Raw genomic sequence first — 21,383 nt, 5'->3', positions numbered from 1 at the left:
ATCTGTACAGCAGCAGAGCTTGAGGCACCAGCTGTACTGAAGGAACAGTGGCTGTGCAGGGCAGGAGGCTCCTGCAGAACACAGCTCCACTTGGAGCAGAACTGATCGGAAACCCCTCCGGAGCCAGCCTACTGACTTGACTGTCCTGGGTGTTCTTTGTTTCACCTTCTAATCTGCTGGGTTGCTTGTCTTTTTTTTTGCTCTGTGGTTTTGTTATTTTTTTTTTTAAATAATCGTCAAGAACAATTGAATGTAGCAGAATCCGCAGGAGAAAAGACAAAGTCTTTTGGAAGATGTATTACAAGATATAAGTAAAGATTATTATCCAATTTAAAGAATAATTCAGCTGTCAGTAAACTTCAGGCAGAAAATAGAAAAGGTCTGTGCATTGCCTGGGTGTGGTGAGGGAAGGGACTGTCCTGCCCTGCTCCACACTGTGCAGCCTCGCCTCAAGCACTGCATGCAGTTTGGCCACCACAATAGCTGAAGGACATAATACTATTTGAAAGTGTCCAAAGGAGGGCTGCGAAGATGAGGAAAGGTCCAGAAGGCATGACTGAGTGGCTGAGGGTCCTGGGTTTGCTCAGCCCAGAGCAGAGGAGCTGAGGGCAGGCCTCGTGGCAGCTACAACTCCTCACAGGGAGCCTCAGAGGGGCAGCGCTGAGCTCTGCTCTCTGTGACAGAGACAGGGCCCGAGGGAACGGCATGGAGCTGTGTCAGGGGAGGGACAAGTGGGGGGTCGGGGAATGGTTCTGCACCAGAGGGCGGTGGGCATGGAACAGGCTGCCCAGGGCACTGGGCATGGCCCCGAGTTCCGGAGTTCTAGCAGTGTCTGGACAGCAGTCTCAGACACTGGGTTTAAACTGTAGGTAAGTTTTACGTAGTGTGGAGCCAGGAGTTGGATTTGATGATCCTTGTTGGGTCCCTTCCAACTCATGCTGTTCTATGATCCTATGTTCTTCTGTTCCACTACAAAAAGTTGGGTCACACTCATCATAGCATTAACAGAATTTTTCAGCAGTTGTCAAAGCTACTCCATCCAGATGTTATTTTAGCCAGAAGCATTCAGCTCTTCCTAGATGTTATATAAATGTATACGACTGGAGGGCTTTCTGCAAGACTGTCTGAAGTAATTTGTATTGTAACTCACCGTCCTCCCCTAACACCATCAGATACTTGTTTTTATACACACACTGCAGCACTACTCCAGAGCACGTTCGCATTTCCAGCTAATGCTATAAAAGTGAATTTTTTTTAATATTGGATCTCAGTACTGTATCCAAAAACCTCCTGGTTCTTGTTTTAATGATGTGCAGATTACCAACAAGCATCTAAAATGAAAAGCATTATCTTTCTTCTTTCATGGTTTAACAGCACCACGTGACCATACTATTCCATACATTTATTTTACAATTAATTTCAAATGGCAACACAGGAACTAAATATGTCGGGGGGAAAAAATGATCCTGAGTATTACTGTAGATTACACCTAACTTCTTTTTAAAGATCTTTTTCCAAATAACTTTATTTTTATTTAAACAAGAGTGGCAGTGCTGATGCCTTTCTATGGTCTTTTCTCTGAGCATTCACAAGAGTTTTCAACAGAGATCATTTTTCTTCAAAGCCATTCTGCACTCTATGCTGTGTTTCCAGTTCATTTGTCCTAAAGCACTTTTGGAACCCACTTCAGTAAGCTTTTCAGGAGACTGATCTTCAATCACGCCTCAACTACTCACATCTTTGTAACATTTTTCCTATCTATTCATCAGATACAGTTATATAGGCTGGCTAAATATTTTGCTGAAATGTTTAATATATTCCACACCATTTAAAGCTAAAGGTAGGAATTTCTGTTAAAACATAGGACTGTCAATTGAGAAGTAAACTGCTAATTTACTTCTGTTAATCGTATATTTGCTGCCACTCAAGATTTAGTACTTTCAAAGATCACTCAGTAAGGAATTAAGAATACTCAGATAGCTCAAGAGAAATAATTTAAGGAAAGCTCCTAACAGCAATATTTGATAATTCTTGAATAAACAAGAGACAAAGCGTATCAGACCACAAACTCTGAAAAACAGAGGCTAGTTTTCATTTTGTAGGAGGTTAATAATAGGAGGGAGCTCAGAGGCTTGCACAGAACCACTAGAATATCATGTACTAACACACTAAACCTCATCTCTTTGTATTAATGTGTCTCACACAACAGCTCTGGATTATCTTTGTGACTTCTTATAGTCAAATTAGAGCCAACTCAATTTGCTATCTAGTTCAAATCCAAAACCAACCTATTTTAGCAGAAAGCAACTTCTTCATTGTCAACTTTGTGCAGGAGGCAAAGAACAATGCGCCAAAGAAATTATTACCCTAAATTACTTCAAATTATAAATACCTAACTATCAATTGCTTCTGCTAAAACCTGTTCTAGCAGATTTTCACACTTTTACTTAATCTAACAACCAATCAATTGCTAAGTAGTTTTTAAAAACTATAGTTACAGATTAATTAGCTTTATTTATATATTAGGAAATTTACAATATTTAACACATCAGATCAACATAGGAGAATTCATGAAAATAACTCAGCTCTTCAGCAACTTGGACAAATTCTTTAGCTGATCTAACAGAAGTGTCTAGCATTTAGCTACATTCCTATGTTTAAATACTTTTCCACAAGCACTATATATAAATGTTGCTCCTTTCTAAGTAAAAAGGACACAGGCTTTTGGAAAATAACAGCTGAGAAACACACTCTTTGAAATACTTATGGATGCAATTCTCTGAATATTTATTATGATCACCTTAATGTGAAAGATTGAATAAACGTCCTAAGAGCCCAAAAGACATATAAAAGCATAATTATGACAAACATTCTGAAAATGAGAATTAAATTATTAGGTACATCCTCGGGCTACCTAAATCTGTCAATTTCCTACAAAATTTTATTTTTACTCCAATATTATTAACTACCAGAATATACTTCAGTTGAAACTCTTAAGTGTCATCCTAGAGACACCATAAACTGTTGAAACTTCTGTTTTTCAGTATTTGTGTGTAAATATGAATCATCATGTGTACAAATACGTGGCAAAAATAATGTGTTTTGGAGTGTAGTAAAAAATAGAGTACAATTTTTCAGGAACATTCTGTAGTTTAGAAAAATCATCTTTTTTTCCCTACAAATTCTTTCTATTTCACAGAAATGTAACGGATACTACTTTGCAGTCTCACGTGAAAAGGTGGGTTCAGCAAAGACACAGTATCTTTTCTGATATTTGAATAGCTACATCATCCATTTTTATTATGTCTATCACTGTGTTTTTCCTCTTCACAATTTGAAATTCCACAAAAATGACAGAAATAACAAAGCGAAACACCTAAGTCCTCTTGTTGTGTATAACTCCCACTAAAAGCCTCACAGAACACCTCCTGGGGGGGGAGTGGAACAGTCCAAGCCAAGTTGTCAGCATTTCTTTTTCAGGTCACTCACCTTTGGTAACTCCCATTCTGATCGGGAACCATCAGCACTGTAGTAGTATGGTCTACCTTGCTCATCTGCATGCTTTAACCACTGTAGAAAGAAGTGTGATAACGGGAAATGTAATTAGTATGACAGTCATAACATAGCTAGACTCTGATAATTGGGATTTAAAGTGAATTTTTAATAAAGTTCCATCCACTTCAGCAGGGTCTAGTAAGTAACCTCCGTTAACTAACTTATTCAGTAATGAGAACATTACAGTTTTCAGCTTCCTGCATTCAGCTCTCTATCATTTTTTCCTTCTGAAACTACTCAGGAAAAAACCCTGCAATAACACAGATACTGAACTCCTGATGACTCACGTAATCTACCAAGAGATTGTGATAAACAGATATTTTGAAGATTACGCATCTCACTCTTATCATCATTATGATGTCATTTTAAGGAGGTACGATCTTTACACCAGATCTGTGTAAGGATTTTATACATAAGATTACAAAGTTACAAGAAGCACAACTAGCAACTGTTGATAATTTAACAAATTACTACACAACTTGAACTCCACTTTCGTTGCATCAACAGCAGCATGAGTTGTAGTCTAAGAAGATAATATAAATTCTGTAACCTCTATCAGCAACTCTGAGAATCAAAGAGGTAAAACCATGGTGACTATGTCTAATGGTGCAGAACAGACAGAAATGTAAAGACCAAAATTCTACAGGACGTTTGCACAAAAATATGCATAGAAAAACTCACACCAACATTCTCAGTCAAGTAGGTTTCACAAGATTACCTACCAGTAAGTTGTTTGTCATCAAAACAATAGGTCCTGATGTATTTTTTTTAATGTTTGCATATTTGCCAAAACAGAGCATGCACTACAGATTTTTAATAGAAATAGGTTTAAGAAGGACAAAAACACAAAACTCACATAAAACTCAATTATTTAAGAGCTTCTTTAAAAGAACTTGCATACCTTAAGTGGAGAACGGGTGATGCTACAATAAATACTTGTTGAAAGTGAAAGAAATCAAAACACAACTGCAGTGAACAACTAGAAAAATGGACTGCTTTACAAATATAAACAAATATTGTCATTTTTCCTGCATGGGAGAAAATTCTAGGATATATCCAGAATCATGCTAGGTTGTCAGTAGCAATTAGGTAATTAGAATAGAACATAAATCTGTTGATACAGCCATGGTTTAAGTACAAAGTTTGTCTACATCTGAAAGCAGTACTAAAAAGTTAAAATAAAGGATGAAACTGAGAAAGAAGCATTTTCAGTTTGAAACCATCCCATCTGGAAGACATATGTAGACAAGAACAACACTTAAAGGATAATAAGAAGAACATTATATTGGTAGGAAGTTCATTTCTGAAACATAAGCATGAGGATGGGAGGTAGGGAAAAAACATACAGATGATATACTCATTTAAAATAATGTGATACCAATGAAAATAAGAAAACCTTCCCTGAATGGTGAAGTACATATGTGAGGGAAAAAAAAATAGTTCATTTGAGAAAGTTTCATGCATATTTAAAAACAAAAAGGTAGATACCACTAAGGAATGCTATTCACTTCTAGAAATGAAATCTGCATTTCTACTAGTGAATTAGCTGAAGAGATTTAGAGCATGTGATGAGAAGAAGGAAAAAAGTACCTTTTCATTAGTATAGTCATTGGTATATAAGGTTTGACCATGTTCATCCAACTCTTCTGACCAACCCTTTGGAGGAGAACCATACTGACTATCTGACTGGCTGTAACAAGAACTGTGGTCGTTTTCTTCTGATGAAAGATGCTACAAGTAGTCAGAAACATACAAGGCAGTTTTGAGAATGAAAATGCTTTAAAATCTGAAAGATCAAAGATTATTTGACTAGAAAGAGAATAGTAATAAGCGCAGGAAGTTCACATTTTTATATCTTACATAAGAAAATGAGCTCATAAATGATCAATAATTGCTTGTTAATTTAAAAAAAAAAATTCAGAACACAGTTTATATCATTATCTTTTCTTTACTGAACCAGATTCCAACTTCTCAAATTCAAGCAATGTCATATGACAGATTCAAACCTAATTTACACTCCAAATCTGTTGTGAATGTAAATTTTATTCCCACCAATCTGTATTACTGAATGATGAAGGAAGCTAGCTTTAGTTACCTCTACTGCCCCAGAATACCTGGAAGATGTACTACCTCGTTTTTTCTGCATCATTCCAGCCTTCATACTTAAATTCCCTCCTTCTCAAATAGTACATGGAAACTGAATGATCATTCAGGATAACTTGAAACTTCAGTTGAATCTGTCTATGTGTACAGTGCATCCTACAATGTTAGCAATTTCCAGTCTTTACCTTCCAGTGACACATGAGAGAGTTCCAAAGCAAGACATTTTTACCAGCTCAAGACACAGCTAACTGAACTGTAAGATTAGCTTCTAAAGGTAAGGGTGAATTATAACATGAAGAACAAGTTTGATGTGTGAAGCAGAAGAAAGGTTTTGCACACACATCAAAACTTTTGCTCCCCAGTACCCTTTGTTCATCCCTTTCCTAAGTTAACATAGTTACTATAGTAGGTATCAATTCCATGTACAAAGAAAAAAAAAAAAAACACCCTCTCTCTGCATTGGTCTCCCACAGCAGCATCTCTAGACTTGAGTCTCCTGAGGATTTCAGTGAGGAATTCATTTTGCACAATCTTGGATCATAGGCTAGTAGAAGGCATAACTCTTTAAGAGAAAGCACATCTTGCTATTTGAAAATTATGGTTAAATATCTACTAAGGTCCAGCAACACAATGTAATGGTTTGGGAGAAAACAAAGCAAGAGGAAGGCAGAATTTCAGTTTGAAACTAGAAAAGAAAAAACCTCTCTCTCCTGAAAACCTCAATGCTTACAAAAAAAAAAGTCTGTATCAGAAATTCAGCAGTTTCCAAGTGTCAGCGTTTTTAGAGACTGCATATTTAGTGACATTTTGAAGTGATTATTATTTAGGCTTTTGGCATCACGTGAGTAACTTACCACGTGCATGAAGGAAACTCCCTAAGCTGACACAAGCTCGTTACTACGCACAGTAAAATCCATAGATTAATTGGTCATTAATAAAGCAACACAAGAAGTGTCCTCTGCAGCCTACAGAGAGTGAGCATTTAAACTAAGCATGAAACAATCTCATCTCTCACATATAACGCAAAAATCTGACTTGCTGATTTCTATCTACTGAGGCAAAAAGAAGTCTTCAGTCACATTTTTACACTTGGACTTGAGTCTAGCAAGTTGATAACGCTGCTACAGGCCACATTTGAATAATTGTTTTATAATATAGCTGTAGTGTGTACACATATTTAAGTTTTCATTATATTTCATGTTCAAATACTGATTAGAGAAATGTCAGTGCACTTAAGGTAGCAGACTTTGGAGTTTTTTGTTTTTTTAATAAGAATTATGGCCAAGCAAGATAATGTTTCTTCCAAGTAATTCCTGATGCTAAGGAAAGCACCATACAAATTAAAACTAAGTAGAAGACTTAAAAATGAAAATTCTCCTAAGAGAAAAATAAAAACCAGCCTGTTGCTCTGTAAGAATGACTTACATGGCTGTCTGTAACACACCTGTAACAGAACAGTCCTGACGCTCCAAGGCTTGGCTAATCCCACCAGCACACTATCTGGGAGTTTAACTTTGGCTGAAACGCTTAAATGAAATTCCTGAGCTGTTACAAAGTTCATCAAACCAAAGGCATTCTTTTTGCAGGAAAAAAAAAAATGCTGAAGTTGCTTAAATGGGAATTAAAAATAACACTGGACAAACCACACTCTACAACTTCCAGTTCCTCTTCCAACACCTTTCCAGTACTAACTGCCTATATGCTTTCTAATTCACTGTCTTCACTTAGCCTACGTATTTCTACTTGTGTCCCATCCCCAGTCATATTCTACCATAATCAACTAAAAACGTCTCAAGCAGACAACTACCAAATCTGTCACCTCATAACTTTGCTGTGACATTAAAGAACAAATTACTGTATGGTCCACTGCATCATCATTTCTACTTTGCCTTTTTTTCCCCCTCTTATGCGGAAAACTCTTCAGAGCACAGACCAGTGCATCACCGCACATATAGCATTTAGAAGAAAAATGAACGTTAATTTTTTTTTCTCTTCTATCCAACCTAGTTTTAAAAGTTACTACCACTTCCAAAAATAGAAATGATAGAAAAAAATACTGAGTCATTAGGGAAGCTAGCATTTCTTTATTACTCAGTTTATTCTGAAACAAAATAGGCTATGAAATTGCATCTCTGCCACATGTTTTAAATTTAAATGAAATCACATTGCTTTTCTGCAGAACCTTGGTTAATTCATTGGTCTTCATTTCATGTTCAGGTCTCCTATGTATTTGAGGTTTCCCCTTTTTGATGCGCTATCATGTTTCATTCCATTTACAGTCCACTTTACTGAAATCAGCTTATAGTTCGACCATTTCTCCCAATTACCATTTAGTGCTTTTCACTCAAATATATCAACAAGTTACTACCTCTGCTAAGTTTTACATGTGCTTAACCTTACTTACTTTCCTAGAGGTCCTACCTTAAGGATTTAGAATCACAGAATTGCTCGGGCTGGAAAAGACCTTAAAGATCATCAAGTCCAACCTCATTTCTCTGTTCTATTCCCTCCTCAAGTCCAAATAACTGCCGTAACTTAAATCTGTTTGCTTTGAATCACAGAATCATTTGAGTTGGAAGAGACCCTTAAAGGCCACCTGATCCAGCTGCCTTGCAATGAACAGGGACACCTACAGCTCAATCAGGGTGCTCAGAGCCTTGCCCAGCCTGACCTTCAATGTCTCTAAGGAAAGGGCAACCACCACATCTCTGGGCAGCCTGTGCCAGTGCCTCACCACCCTTACTATAAAAAACTTCTTCCTTATATCCAATCTAAACAACCCCTCACCCTGTTACAGCAGACCCTGCTACAGAGTCTGTCCCCTTCTTTCTTATAAATCCTCTTTAGACACTGAAAGGCTGCTCTCGGGCCTCCCCAGAGACCTCTCTTCTCCAGGCTGAACAGCCCCAGCTCTCTCAGTGTATCCTCACAGGAGAGGTGTTCCATCTCTTGGATCACTTTCGTGGCCCTCCTCTGGACTTGCTCCAATGGGTCTAGGTCTCTCCTGTTCTGAGGACTCTACATCTGGGTGCAGTACTCCAGGTGAGGTCTCATCAGCGCAGAGTAGAAGGGCAGGATCACCTCCCTGACCTGTTGGCCATGCTTCTTTTGATGCAGCCCAGGATACAGCTGGCTTTCTGGGCTGTGAGAGCACATTGCTGCTCATGTCCAGCTGCCATCCACCACCACTCCCAGGTCCTTTTTGGCAGGTCTGTGCTCCACCCTTATATCCCCCAGCTTGTACTGACAGTGGAGGTTGCCACAACTTAGGGGCAAGATCTTGCACCTGGATTTGTTGAACCTCATGAGGGTCACCCGGGCTCGCTGCTCAAGCCTGTCTAGATCCCTCTGGACGGCATCCCATCCCTCGGGCGTGTCAATTGCACCACACAGCTTGCTGTCATCTGCAAACTTCCTTAGGGCGCACTTGACCCCCACTGTTACTGTCATTGATGAAGATGTTAAAAAGCAGTGGTCCCAGTACTGACCCCTGAGGGACACCACTCATCACTGATCTCGATCTGGACACTGAGCCATATCTTTGTGCCATATCTGTTATCAGCTTCAACACATTAAGTACAATTTTGCCTGTTCTTAATTAGCCAATTAAAAATAAGCTATTTTACATTCTAATACATTAAATATGAATATACATAAGCCACACACAGTCCTTATATCACCTTGCCATTTTGCTGCGTAATGACGCAAGCTCCTCTGAGGATAGATCATTAGAGATGCAACTAGCCTTTAGCCTTTCTGCATATGCTTCTTTATTACTAAATCTGAAGGGAATGAAAATAACTCTGACTATTGTGTAAAAGCCAATTTAATTATAAATTAAATTCAGTTTTGCTAATTATGAAGACATTTGCTCTAACAGCAATCACAGAATCACTTGGGTTGGAAGGGATCTCAAGGATCAAGTTCCAATCCCCCGCTGCAATCTAAGTCCTCATAGTCTGACAAAATCTAGGATGTTCTATATTTTACTGTAGCTTAGCCAGGTATCTCTATCTTTACGGATCTTGGTAAAAGTCGTAAAGGTCATAAACGAAATGCTGAACACAAACAGTGGGCTGTGAAACACACTCCCAAATGAAGAACTGAAAAGAAGAAAAAAGTGGTTTCAAAAACAACAACTAACAGCATAGCCATAGCGGACAAATTATGGAAGAATCTTACGCTACTTGAAATTTTTCAGCTAGATAAGTTTACATTAAACAAAGCACATATCAACATCCCATCCACTGATCTTGAAAAAAAAAAAGAAATTTTGATGGATAAGATTGTTTGATGGATAGAACTGGTAAAGTTAACACAGACTGGCATTCAAACATCATAAAAAAGTGAATGAACTGAGCTATCTGATATAACACAGAAAAAACAAAGCAGTAAAGCAGTTGAGCTTTCTGAACATGCAACTACATGGTGAAGTGGTGGTACAGAGGTATGAGTCAGAGGAATCATCTGCAGATGGTGGGGGAAAGAATGTTTGGAAGTACTTCCATGAGAAGAAGGAATAACGATGACACTAGGAAACCAGTTACACTTATTGCTAGGTGAGTTACTACTCGAAAAAAAAAAAAGTTGCCTTCTCCAAAGAAGAAAATAGTATCTAGCAAAAGAACAGCGAAGTGTAAAATTAATAGATAATTGTCAAAGACTGACAAACTGACAGTTTCACCAGTTTACCTGTTGCAGCCGCTAGCTGGTGGCAAGAAGATAAGACTCTAACTGCTTGCAAACATCACTGCTGCTCAGAAGGCCATTCCCAGTAGCAGTGAAGTGGTTCCCTTTTCCCTGTCTTTCCCATTTCTGGCACTAGTGGCCCAGAGGCAGACTTCCACAACAGGACTCTTAGCAATCCAACATTTCTGAGCAGTATACAATTAAATTTTAAAACTAAGCATATATCGCTCATGAGGAAATCCACCTAAACTACACATACTTGAAAAAGGTAAATGGAAGATTTCTTGATAAATGTTTGCTTTTTCTTTCAAGCTTGACACTGACTAACCTCAGTACTGTTTGAACACAAGAGCACTATTTTAACCATATTTAAACAGTAATATTCACCTTCCAATTATTCCTTTTCATTATTTGAATCACAGCAAGCTAAGATGGACTAACGCCACTGTTTGGTTTTCCCTCGCGATCAGCTATACATAACATATTAGCAACTCAAATATTATCCTAAATAATCTTTTAATGTAAATAACTTCACGGTAAGCTTCAACTCTAAGCAAAATCTGTGGGAAAGCCGAACAGCAGAAAACAGCTTTAAAAGGTGATGGATTTGCATAATGAGAAAAATAACATTTATAGCTGGAATGTAACCAAGTCAAAAGTTCCTACAGCCAATTGCCAAAAGTTGGGAAGGATCTTCACCACCCCAAGGATTTTCCACCATGAGACCTAGACACTTGATTAGACAAACATTTCAGCACTGTAATTTATGTTCTCTTCTTCTCTAGGATATCTAGTTATCACTCACAGAATTAAGAAAACAATTTTCTCAAAGTTCACAATTTTCCCTAATGAAGCATTGCTCTTTTAACTGCCTTTTCACGTAGTTTGCTCTACAACTATCCAAGGCTCCACAAAGAAATCATTGACAAGTGTGTAAATTAATTTCACCTAAGCAAACAGTTAGATAAAATGAATGGATTTGAGCAGATGCCTCAATTACATCAGTGTTTTTGACGCTGGTGGAACATGCTACAAAACATCATTAAGTCTAGTTATGGCTCTCAAACTCTCCTGTGTACATGTACTGCCACAGCATTAACCAAGCATGAGCAAATACCTGCATGTCCCTTTTCTTTGTTTTACTGTGTATTTATCTGATACTGATAACTCCCCACTATATTTTATCCCCCTTTCCTGTTTCTAGAAATGCTGCCTCACTTCCTCTCCTTCCCCTACTCCCTTAACCACTCCAGAAATGTGCAGAATACACTGAAAAAGAGAACATATTCCATCTCAGAAAAGTTCCAATGGTTTTCTTACTCCACTGTCATTTGAAGTCCTGCTAGTTACAAGTTTTCCTTTATTTTTAGAAGTAAACCTGCAACACCTGATGAGGGACTGCCAGGTACTTCGACAACTAGTACTCAGTCTCATGACCCATCTTGTACACATTTCATGTACACATCTTCAAACACAAAATTGACTGAAGTGAAATTCTTGATGGTTACTACATCCCACCAAGCCACGTGACCGAAAAGACAAATCAAGACAGTCCTTGATACCTCAAAATTCAGAGATATCAAGTTCCATAACAAAACAGTATTCATATGCATTACAATCTCATTGTTTGTGATCTCAGAACAAACTACCTCATGATCTGCATGGCTCTGGGAATCCCCTTTATTAATGCTTGCATCTCGGGCCCAACGTGGAGGTTTCCAGGTTCGTTCCTGTGATCCTCTGTTGTAGTAATAACAGCGTCCTGTTGTATCTTTATGGGTTTCCCATTCCCCATTTATTTGGACTGGAGCACTTGTAGGTAGTGGTGGAAGTGCAGACTGAGATATTTTCAGTTCTTGTAAATTAGCATAAACTGGTGAATCAGGCCTCCCTTGACTTGGTGGAGTAGTTGGCTATTGAGAGAAGAGATGTATTATTACAGAGCAAATGAATTTTATAATGCTCCCTTACAAATAAGCATATGTTACAAGAGTGAAATTAACCAACAAACTCCTTTTTTTGTTGTTAATTACAAAAGCACAAAGGAAAGCCACAAGATGCTGAAAACATTAGATTTTTTTCAATATTAAGCAGATATTCTGTGATATTAACTTTATAGTTAATGTTTCAGCATTTCTCCAAATGACAGTCGATAAATGCCTTGCAATGGATTTGAAATACACTGAAATCTTCATCAAAATAATTATATATTTTAAAACTTCAGCTATACAATTCAAGGATTGTTCAGTAGTTGTAATTAACATGATCTTGTTTAAGACAAAACATAGTATTTCTTACATGTTACTTATCAATTAAAGATGGTTTCCCAGTCTTTTTCCTCCCCTACTACTACTATATAAATGATGGTGAATATAAAACAGCACTTTTGCTTTCCAGTGAGGCCTAAACAGACAGTTCAGCTTGAAAGACGAGTACAATGTTGTGATGCAGGAACTCCAGAAAGCACCTAGGCGGTTTACCTGTATGCGTTTCCAAATAAATGCTTACTTAAACTCTTTTATGTAGTAACACTGAGAGCATTCTGATTACCACTCCCTTTTTAAAGAAATTATGTGGATACTTTAAATCACCCAATTTTATTCATATGTGCAAATAAGGAAAACAACAATAGTCCACAAGGAAATAAAAATTAAGGACAATTTCACATTCATAGTTTGTGGATATGAAGACCTGCAAAAAGCATAGTTAAAAGTCTGCGGTACTTACTGAAACCATGAGTACTTTCCATTAAGTCACAGAAGTGGTTAGAAGAAAAATATACTTTTTGATGTTCAATTTTTAAAGAGCAATAGAAGTGCAGAAAACACACCATGCAAAGGATAAGAGTGCGTGTTTTCAAGAGAACTGTGACTATGAGATGGTGGAAGCAGCTTGCTATTAAGCGAAACTGAATGACTGCCTGTTAAGGCAGAGTCACCTCTCTACACCAGGGCATTTATTTAGACACTCTAAAGAAAGTAAAAATACCATGCAAAGCATCCCTCCCCTCTGCTTGGTTTTAATTTAGAAGCTTTGCTGGAAGCAAGCCCTTGTGCCTCTTGCTGAATCTTTCAAAGGAAAAAAGAACGTACTGTATTACATAAAAGATTCTTTATGATGTGCTTTTAAACACTAAAATCTTAGACTGCTAATCATGGCCACATCTAATCATAAATTATTGGGGTTTGCTCAGGCAAGACAGGATATTGTACCACACCATCAGATATAAACTGCTTGCACCACAGCTGGAACCAAATATGGGCAATATCCACAACCAGAAGGGGAAATAGCTAGAGAGGAACTTAATGAGATTAAAACAAGCACAGACCTGTTTTGTGAGTCTTTAAAAGTGAAAAGACAACTTACTAGATACAGCAACTACAGTGTGCTTAACAGGAATATACAGCAAGCTTAGGGAAAAAAGGGTATCTGCAGCACTTGCAAAATCAGCCGAAAGCACTTAGCATCTCCTCCATCACTTCAAAGGAAAGAAAACTACTACAAAACTTTATGAAAACACTATTTTTCTACTACCCAAGTCTGTCCTTTTTAAGGGGGTGTGGGCGGAACAGCTGGATTTGGTAAAGTTCTGTTTCTTGAGGACATTAATAGCACAAGGAGCACAGCCATAAGTACTCTCAGGAACGTCCCTTGACTCCACCAAATGCTGAGAGTGACTGGTCAGCTCCCAAAGAGACAGTGCCCCAGCCCCCACCAGGCCCTCTTGCTCCGAACTGTCCCTCCACCTGCGTCCTGGCAGACCCGGGGAGCAGCGTGCCCAATCCCCTGCAACTTGCACTGCCAGCCCATGTGAAGCAGCAGCAGCAGGCCCAGGCAGCAGCACACAGAGCCGCTGGCTCTGCCTCCCCTCAGGGCAGTGGCACCCTGAAGTGCCCTGCCTGCTGCCGTGCAGGCCTCGGCCTTGCACAACACTCCTTGACTTTTGCTTCCATGAAAGACTAGAAGAATTAATTTCAGCACTGTAACTAGAACAACTCTGGATGAAGCTGCAGGACCCACATTACACTAGAATGATATTGGAAGCTCAGGCTCAGTGTGCCACCACACAGCTCAAACAACACATCAATTATGTTTCATACACTAATTGTGTAATGAAAGTATGTGTTTTTCTTCTGACTGCCTAATATTTCTAAACTTAAATTTCTGGTTTACAAGTGGAGAAGTCAGAATTTCTACCCAGAACAGCACACAAGGCAGCTAACTACCCTTCCAGCCAGTCACCTTCGTTCCCTGCCACTCTCCCTGAGAGACCTTTTTGGTAGAATTACAAGATTTAAAAGATGCCCTCTAAGTTATTGTTTTCAGCAAAGCATGAAAAATGCAAACCCATAAATCTACCTTCAGCACGCAGCTTAGCTTTTAAGTGTGACTATGGGGATCTGACATTCTTATCAGGAACCGCCCTGAACAACCACGCCGCACGCAGCAGCACTTCCCCATACCTCAGGGCACGCAACGAGGTGCGCTGCTGTCGGCACTGCTGAGTTCAACAGCACCCAATGTTACCAATGCTAATTTCACCTGGTAAGAATTTCTTGTTTATTGATAAAGCAACTTGTAAAAGCCCGATGTTCCCTGAAGCGACCTCTGTGCACTGCCCCGCGGATGCCAGCAGGAAGGCCTGTCCCTCCCCTGGGCAGCTCCCACCAGGTGGCCCTGCAGAGCTCCCAGGCCGCCCACACCCTTGCCATTGTGATGAAGGTGACTGCCGCCAGTTCACGTCTGTGCTCTGCAAAAACCCTCACTAGTTTCAAGTCAAAAAGCACGTTTAAATAATTTAACTGTGCTCCTTTCATTTACTAAACTCATTGCTAACATGTAAATAGAAGTAGATAAAGCATTACCTAGATCAAAATCATTTACAACAACTTCCATGGCTGTTTTCCCAAATCCAGACATAGACAAGTTTGCCAAAAACCAAACATTTCTGTACATACATGTGGACTTCCAGTTAGAACTTTCCTCCTTGACTCTTTTTTTGCCCTAAAGAACTCCTAATGCTCATACAGGCAGAATTAAATCTACTGAAAGAGACTACTTGTTCTTGCAACTCTGATAGTGAGAAAATATGTAAAACACGTCCTTCAGCATGCACACGCACGTACATATAAGGTGCCTTAAAACATTTCAAGCTTCATCTGTCTCTTGGTATGATTTCAAGCTTCTTCCTGCTACTTTCTCCAAGTAAAAGCAGCTAAGAACCCTTGCTAGGTAGAGAGCGACAAGGAAAACTGAGAAAGGAGAAGTACTTCTGCAATGCCACAATGTGAGAGAAAATCACACAGTCCTGTAAGCACAGTGACAACCTTATGAATACAAGGACCTCTCTCTGAACTCAGTAATGCTCGACAGTTTAACACATTCAAGGTCTGCTGTATTTAATTCAGTAGAGTTGCAGTATCTGCAGATGAAGTCCGTGCAAATTGATAATGAAGACTTCATGCAGGACAAAGTCTCCAGGATCAACTCAAAACGTTCTTCAAAAACAGACAGGACGCGTGGCTTTTTTGGAACTTAGTTATTACACTGGCACAGTAGGAATCAGACACATGCCTTGAAATAAATCAACTTCTTAATCGTTCATGAATGAGCAGTCAATATTTTCAAATGCCAGCTATGCGATCAGGCCTCTGAACACATACTTGAACTCAGTGCAGTGGAAAGCAATCTTACTACACTGCACAAGGTACTTTTTCATTATCAAAATGCATAGGAGCTTCTCAGAGAATACCTTTGGTTTTAAAGTTACTTTAAACAAATGGCTTTCTTCAGATGGCAATATTTGTTCAAGCATTCAATATTAAAGCAAACAAAGAGGTTCAATGCACTGCAGCAGTCTAAGACTGCAGTTCTGGTAGAAGCAAGGGCAACAGATCTCTTCCTATCCGCTAAAAATATGTTGTGGGTTTTGGTATTGTTTGTTTTAAAAGCAATGAGAACAGACTGTATCAAGGATGCGAGCAGTTCAGAGATGAAAAAAATACCCTGAATCTGACAGTCACCTTTTACAGCACTCAAATCCAAGACAAAAGCTTTTAGAGCATAACTGCTTCCAGAACAAGTCATACGCAATTTTCCCTCCATTACAAATGATTGCTTTGTCCTGCTTCTGTTCACAGCTCTTCTGAATGCTACAACCTTGAAATTAAGAGCCTCCATTTCAGTATCAGCATTCAGATTGCTAAAATTCACCGTTAAAGAGACAAAAAAGATCACATAAACCTTATCATAATGCACTAGATTACACTCAGCAGATCACCCATACTCATATGTAAGAGCAGCGGAGGGAGAACGAAGAATCCCAGTTCCCTCAACAACCGAGCTTCTTGCCAAGGAATTGCCACTGTCCTTTTAGTAAGGCCTGAGACTTCAATACCAGCTTTATTCCACAAGAATGACATAAAAGAAATCTCAGAACCTCTACATTTTCATTTTCAAGAAGTGACAGCTTCAACTGGAATCACCAGCTTATCTCCTCCTTCCTCTTCCTGCTCAAGGCCCGGGTTTCTACAAACACGCTCGGAATCCTACTTTCTTCCTAACACGTTTGGGCACATCCAAAACTTCCTGTATTGTTAGGTGTTACATGAGGGAGATTTTCAGCAAGTTCCTATTTCACAGGTAAAGATAAACTCATTTAAATAGCAAAGTTAAAACAGGAACCCAAACAATTCTGTGTGCGCTGACTTCCCCTGGCTAAATATTTAACTGTGTAATACCTTAGACTGTAAGCCTACGATATGCATAGAAAGAAAAAATATTACAGGCCTGTTAATACCTGACCATGGATTTTCAGCAAGCCACAGTAGTGCAAATATCATTTAACAGTATTGAAGTTCTCCCACTGATTTATCATTATAAAGTGATAAAAAATAAAAGACTTAGTGAAGCAATATAGAATTAAAAACATCCTGTAGAAATTTCTCAAATATATTTGGTAATTAAAGGCCAATCAATAGTTAAATGTTTAAAGCATCCCACTTACAGTGCTTGGGGCACTCTCAAGGAAGTACTTTTTTTTTTTTTTTTTTTAACAAATGGCTGGACAATAACATCCCAACAAATTGATAATAATAAAGCATGTCATTTATTTTTCCTTGTTACATTTTTGATCAACTTTTGTATTTTAATATAAACATCTATGTACAAAACTAGATTAGGAAATAAAGCATCTTAGAGCACAGGCCATCATGCTCTGCCAAAAAGACATCTGTTATTTAAGCCATTTGAAATATATGTTTTTCCCAAATTCTTTATCCAGTGATATCATAATGCCTTTCAGCAAAAAAAACTCCAACACTCTGAGAACAGCAGTAAATAGAAAATAAAATTTATATATATATATCTCACACTTGATAAGGATTATTTGTGCATTATTTGACTAATATCCAAATACATACATTCCCTTCACTTGGTAGCCCAGAATAACAGCTTCATTTTTTTTCTCATTAAATTGTACTGCAAAAGCGCTGCGGCACAGGCAGCCAGGAGGCCCATGCCCAGCACACTCACACCCCGCTGGGAGCAGAAGCACAGAGCCTCTGCAGCAGGGCAGCTCCAGCACGACTCTGGCTGCTGCTGACAGCGCTCGGCTGCTCCCAGCCCATCCGTCATCATTGGCCGATCACAGCAAACTGGTGGAAAACCTTCCCACTCCTGCTCTCCCTTTACATTGTACGCAGTTATCATTCGCATTTCTATAGCACTCGTGTGTTCCTCACTGAGACGAGCATATGTAAGCTTACGAATTCCATAGCAAGAAAAGACAGTATATAATTGACCAAAGGATGCGACAGTGATGTCAAATATTTTATAAAAAACGGAAATAGGATTTTACAATGGGATCCTTTGTATAATACGGACAAAGATGACAGTGTTTACCGTACTTGTTCTCTGCCACTTGCACAATGTAGCTTGTCCCTTTAATAAGAAAGCTTTTGTCCCAGGCTACAGACAAAGCTGCTTCTCCTATAGTAGGAAATTTAAATACCATACAAAACACTTCACACACGCTTACAGAGAAAGTTTACACCAATTAAGACAGAGCTGGGAAATGTAATGTGTTACAGAGTCAGCCAGTAACTTTCTCTCTCTGCAGCAGGGGGAGGTGCTTTCTTTTTCTTTTTTTTATTCTGTCCATCCACCATAACAAACTTTCAACAGACATAATGTAGTATCTATAACATATTTCCAAAGTTCAGCATCTTCAACAACCTGGACGTGTCATGCAGCGGTAACTTTACACATTTATTTTTCTTCCAAGTTTCATAAAAGTGACAAAGTTGGTTCCCTAGGAAGGATGTTTCAACAACTCTAACAGAAACACAAAATGTATTCTGCTTTAGTTTAACTGCTGCCAATTCCTGACCTCTGGGGAACCTGAAGTGCAAGGCTGAAAGCTGGTTTGTGAGGAACAAAGCTGCTGGGAACCATTTGTGATGTCTCCTGAGGATCATTTTCTGTAAAATCGAATCACACTAAGAGAACAGCACAGAAACCTAACTCCAGCAGAACACTGGTGTGTACCATGCTGACAGCTACTGCTTTTTCAGCAGGGCAGGATCACAAGAGCTCACGTTCACAAGTGCTGCAGCAAAGCAATTGCCACAGTAGAACAATCTCTAAACAATGGATTCAGGAATACTGGAAAGTTCTCCCTTCACAAGCCATTTACTATTCTGTTTAATGAATTTAATGTATAGCCCTATATCTTATTTGCTTTATAGAGGTCAAAGTTTACAGATTATCAGCTTCCCTGGACGACTTCTATGCTGTCACCATTGCAGTACCGCAGCACCTCTAAAGAGTTTCCTCCTGTGAAGTATAAATGGGGGCTGGAATGGTGTTATTTGAACTCACGGCAGCTTAAAGGTCAAAAAAATGTTTCCATTAGTTTACGTCATTTTACGTTGAATAGCAATACTTCCCACAGTTTACATTTTTCAGAAGTACAGATCCCGCAGCATTTAAGTGTACTTTTGAGGGTTCGATGCTTACACAAAGCAGCGTAAAGCTGCATACCCTCAGAAAGGGCAGATGGGAAAGTAAACATCACCTCTGGTAAGGTGCCCGAGCTACTGAAGTTGTATTAATGGGCATGCTCAGAAAGGCTGAAAGATCACTCAAGTACCACTTGACAAACACACAGAGAAATCTAATACCACACAGGATACCAAAGAACAGGCTTCTTGTTCAAATGAATCATATCTTACTATTTTTAAGAGAAAGAAAAAGCCAGAGGCATTCAAGTTTTCTTATATGTATTTATTAATGACGTGGTTATCAACTTCTTTTTTAAATGAACAATCTGCAAGACACTGTTCTAGAACACAGCAGTCATCAAAACTGTGTTCTTCAAAAAGAGCATTCATTTCCAAAGGCTTTACAAGAAAATGCAGAACTCCCACACAATTTATTTACAGCTGTTGGCCTTTTACACTGCTTTTGCAGCAGATTTCGCTTGTGTGAAACTACTTCAGAGAATGTTGCTTGTAGCAGCAAATTCTGCAAGCACTTGTTAAGCTAGTATTTCTTTGTTAGGTGTTGGAATAATTTCAAAATATCTTTTTGAGCTTATGAACTGCAGCATCTATAAGGTTTTAAATAACACACACAGCTGCAGGACACCACCAGTTTTCAAACAGCATGAAAAATGCTGTGGTATCAGTACACTTAATGGTATAAAGAAAGCAAAACCCTCTTCGAAACACAGCTAACCAGTCTAGAAAGCAAACGCAGTACAGTATGAAATCAGACACTAGGATAAATCCGTTGGCTTACCTTCCTAATATACTAACAAGAGTATATTCTGTTGGGTAAGCAGCAGGCTTGATCCCTTCCTGAACAAGCAGGCAGCTGCCTCCTGCCTGGCTTCACACAGCTGCTGCTCCCAGCTCCCCAGCGGGCAGGTGACTTGGGCAGCATCCCACTTGGGCAGGAATGGAGGAAGTCACTTCAAAAAACAGCTACTGTGGGTACTTGCGTTAATTTCCATTGACAATCACATCAAAAACTGGAGGAACAAGTTTGAGTACTGCACAATGTATTAGCTGAGAGCAATGTCCAAGCAGCACGCTCTGAGTGTTTTGCAGAACTATACAGTTTCAGATATATGGTGACATGCCACATTTTACATAATGCCATGCTAGGTCTGTATCTCTACAAACCTAAAAATCAAGTTACACACCCAAAGTCTGGAAAAGTTATGACGAATCCTCTACATCAAGTAATTAAGCCACACTGTAACATAAAACAGAGAATCTTAGGGTACAACTGTTCTCAATTCTGTACATTGTATATGCAAAGTCCTGACTACCTCCACACTTCCATTTGCAGGCAAATTTTTCAGGTGTCCTTTTAAACACATCAGAATAAAGAAAAAAAGGTTTCTGTCCTTTTTTCCTTTTTAAAAACTGGTTTGTTTGCTCATCTTAACAGAAAGAGAAGCCACGAGAAAAGTAATTTGCTGCTTTAAATGAGTGAGTTACCCTAACTCCCCGTGCACGCACAAGAAGAATTTCCTTTGTGCACAAAGGCAGAAGCTACACTGACACTTCTGCTTATACCGAAAGCTCAGCAAATACTTTTGCTAATTCAGTTCGTGTCACCAGATTAACACAGTACACAGCTCAGAGGGCTCAGCCAACACTTTAAAGTTTAGAAAACAAGAAAAAACCCAATTAATTTATAATCAGAAAATAAGAGACTAGCAAGTAGGGTTCCAGACAGAGCCAGGCCAGCTGGCCGGCTCACCGCTACCCGGAGCGAGCCCCTCCCAGCCCAGGGGCCGGTGCCCACATGCCCCACAGCGCGATGGGGGCAGGAACCAGCCTGGCAGTCAGTCACCCCTCTGCTGATTGCTCCTGCCCAAGGACATGGGTACAAGGTAGCTGAAGGAGGTGCTCAAGGCCGGGTTGGACGGGACGCTGGGCAGCCTGAGCCGCTGGGTGGGAAACAGCCCACGGCATGGGGACAGAAGTGATGGTCTTTAAGGTCCCTTCCAATCCAAACCATTC

The 21,383-nt window shown here is 39.3% G+C and overlaps 1 protein-coding gene across 11 annotated transcripts in view; it reads right to left on the bottom strand.

Annotated features, from left to right (window-relative positions):
• ARHGAP12 (Rho GTPase activating protein 12) overlaps positions 1-21,383 on the bottom strand; it is a 72,923-nt gene that overhangs the window by 29,235 nt on the left and 22,305 nt on the right. For 6 of the 11 annotated variants that reach the window (XM_021386188.1, XM_021386191.1, XM_021386192.1 and 3 more), the window contains exons 3-5: positions 11,997-12,260; positions 5,146-5,286; positions 3,490-3,570 (exon numbers count right to left, since the gene is read on the bottom strand). In XM_021386188.1, the coding sequence (XP_021241863.1) occupies positions 3,490-3,570; positions 5,146-5,286; positions 11,997-12,260 (486 nt within the window). The remainder of the gene's footprint in view (positions 1-3,489; positions 3,571-5,145; positions 5,287-11,996; positions 12,261-21,383) is intronic. The other 5 variants (XM_021386194.1, XM_021386196.1, XM_021386198.1 and 2 more) reach the window with 3 other exon arrangements.

The sequence above is a fragment of the Numida meleagris genome, chromosome 2 (assembly GCF_002078875.1).
Source record: "Numida meleagris isolate 19003 breed g44 Domestic line chromosome 2, NumMel1.0, whole genome shotgun sequence".
In the NCBI taxonomy this organism is placed as follows: Eukaryota; Metazoa; Chordata; class Aves; order Galliformes; family Numididae; genus Numida; species Numida meleagris.
This window is presented reverse-complemented; position numbering and strand designations above follow the sequence as displayed.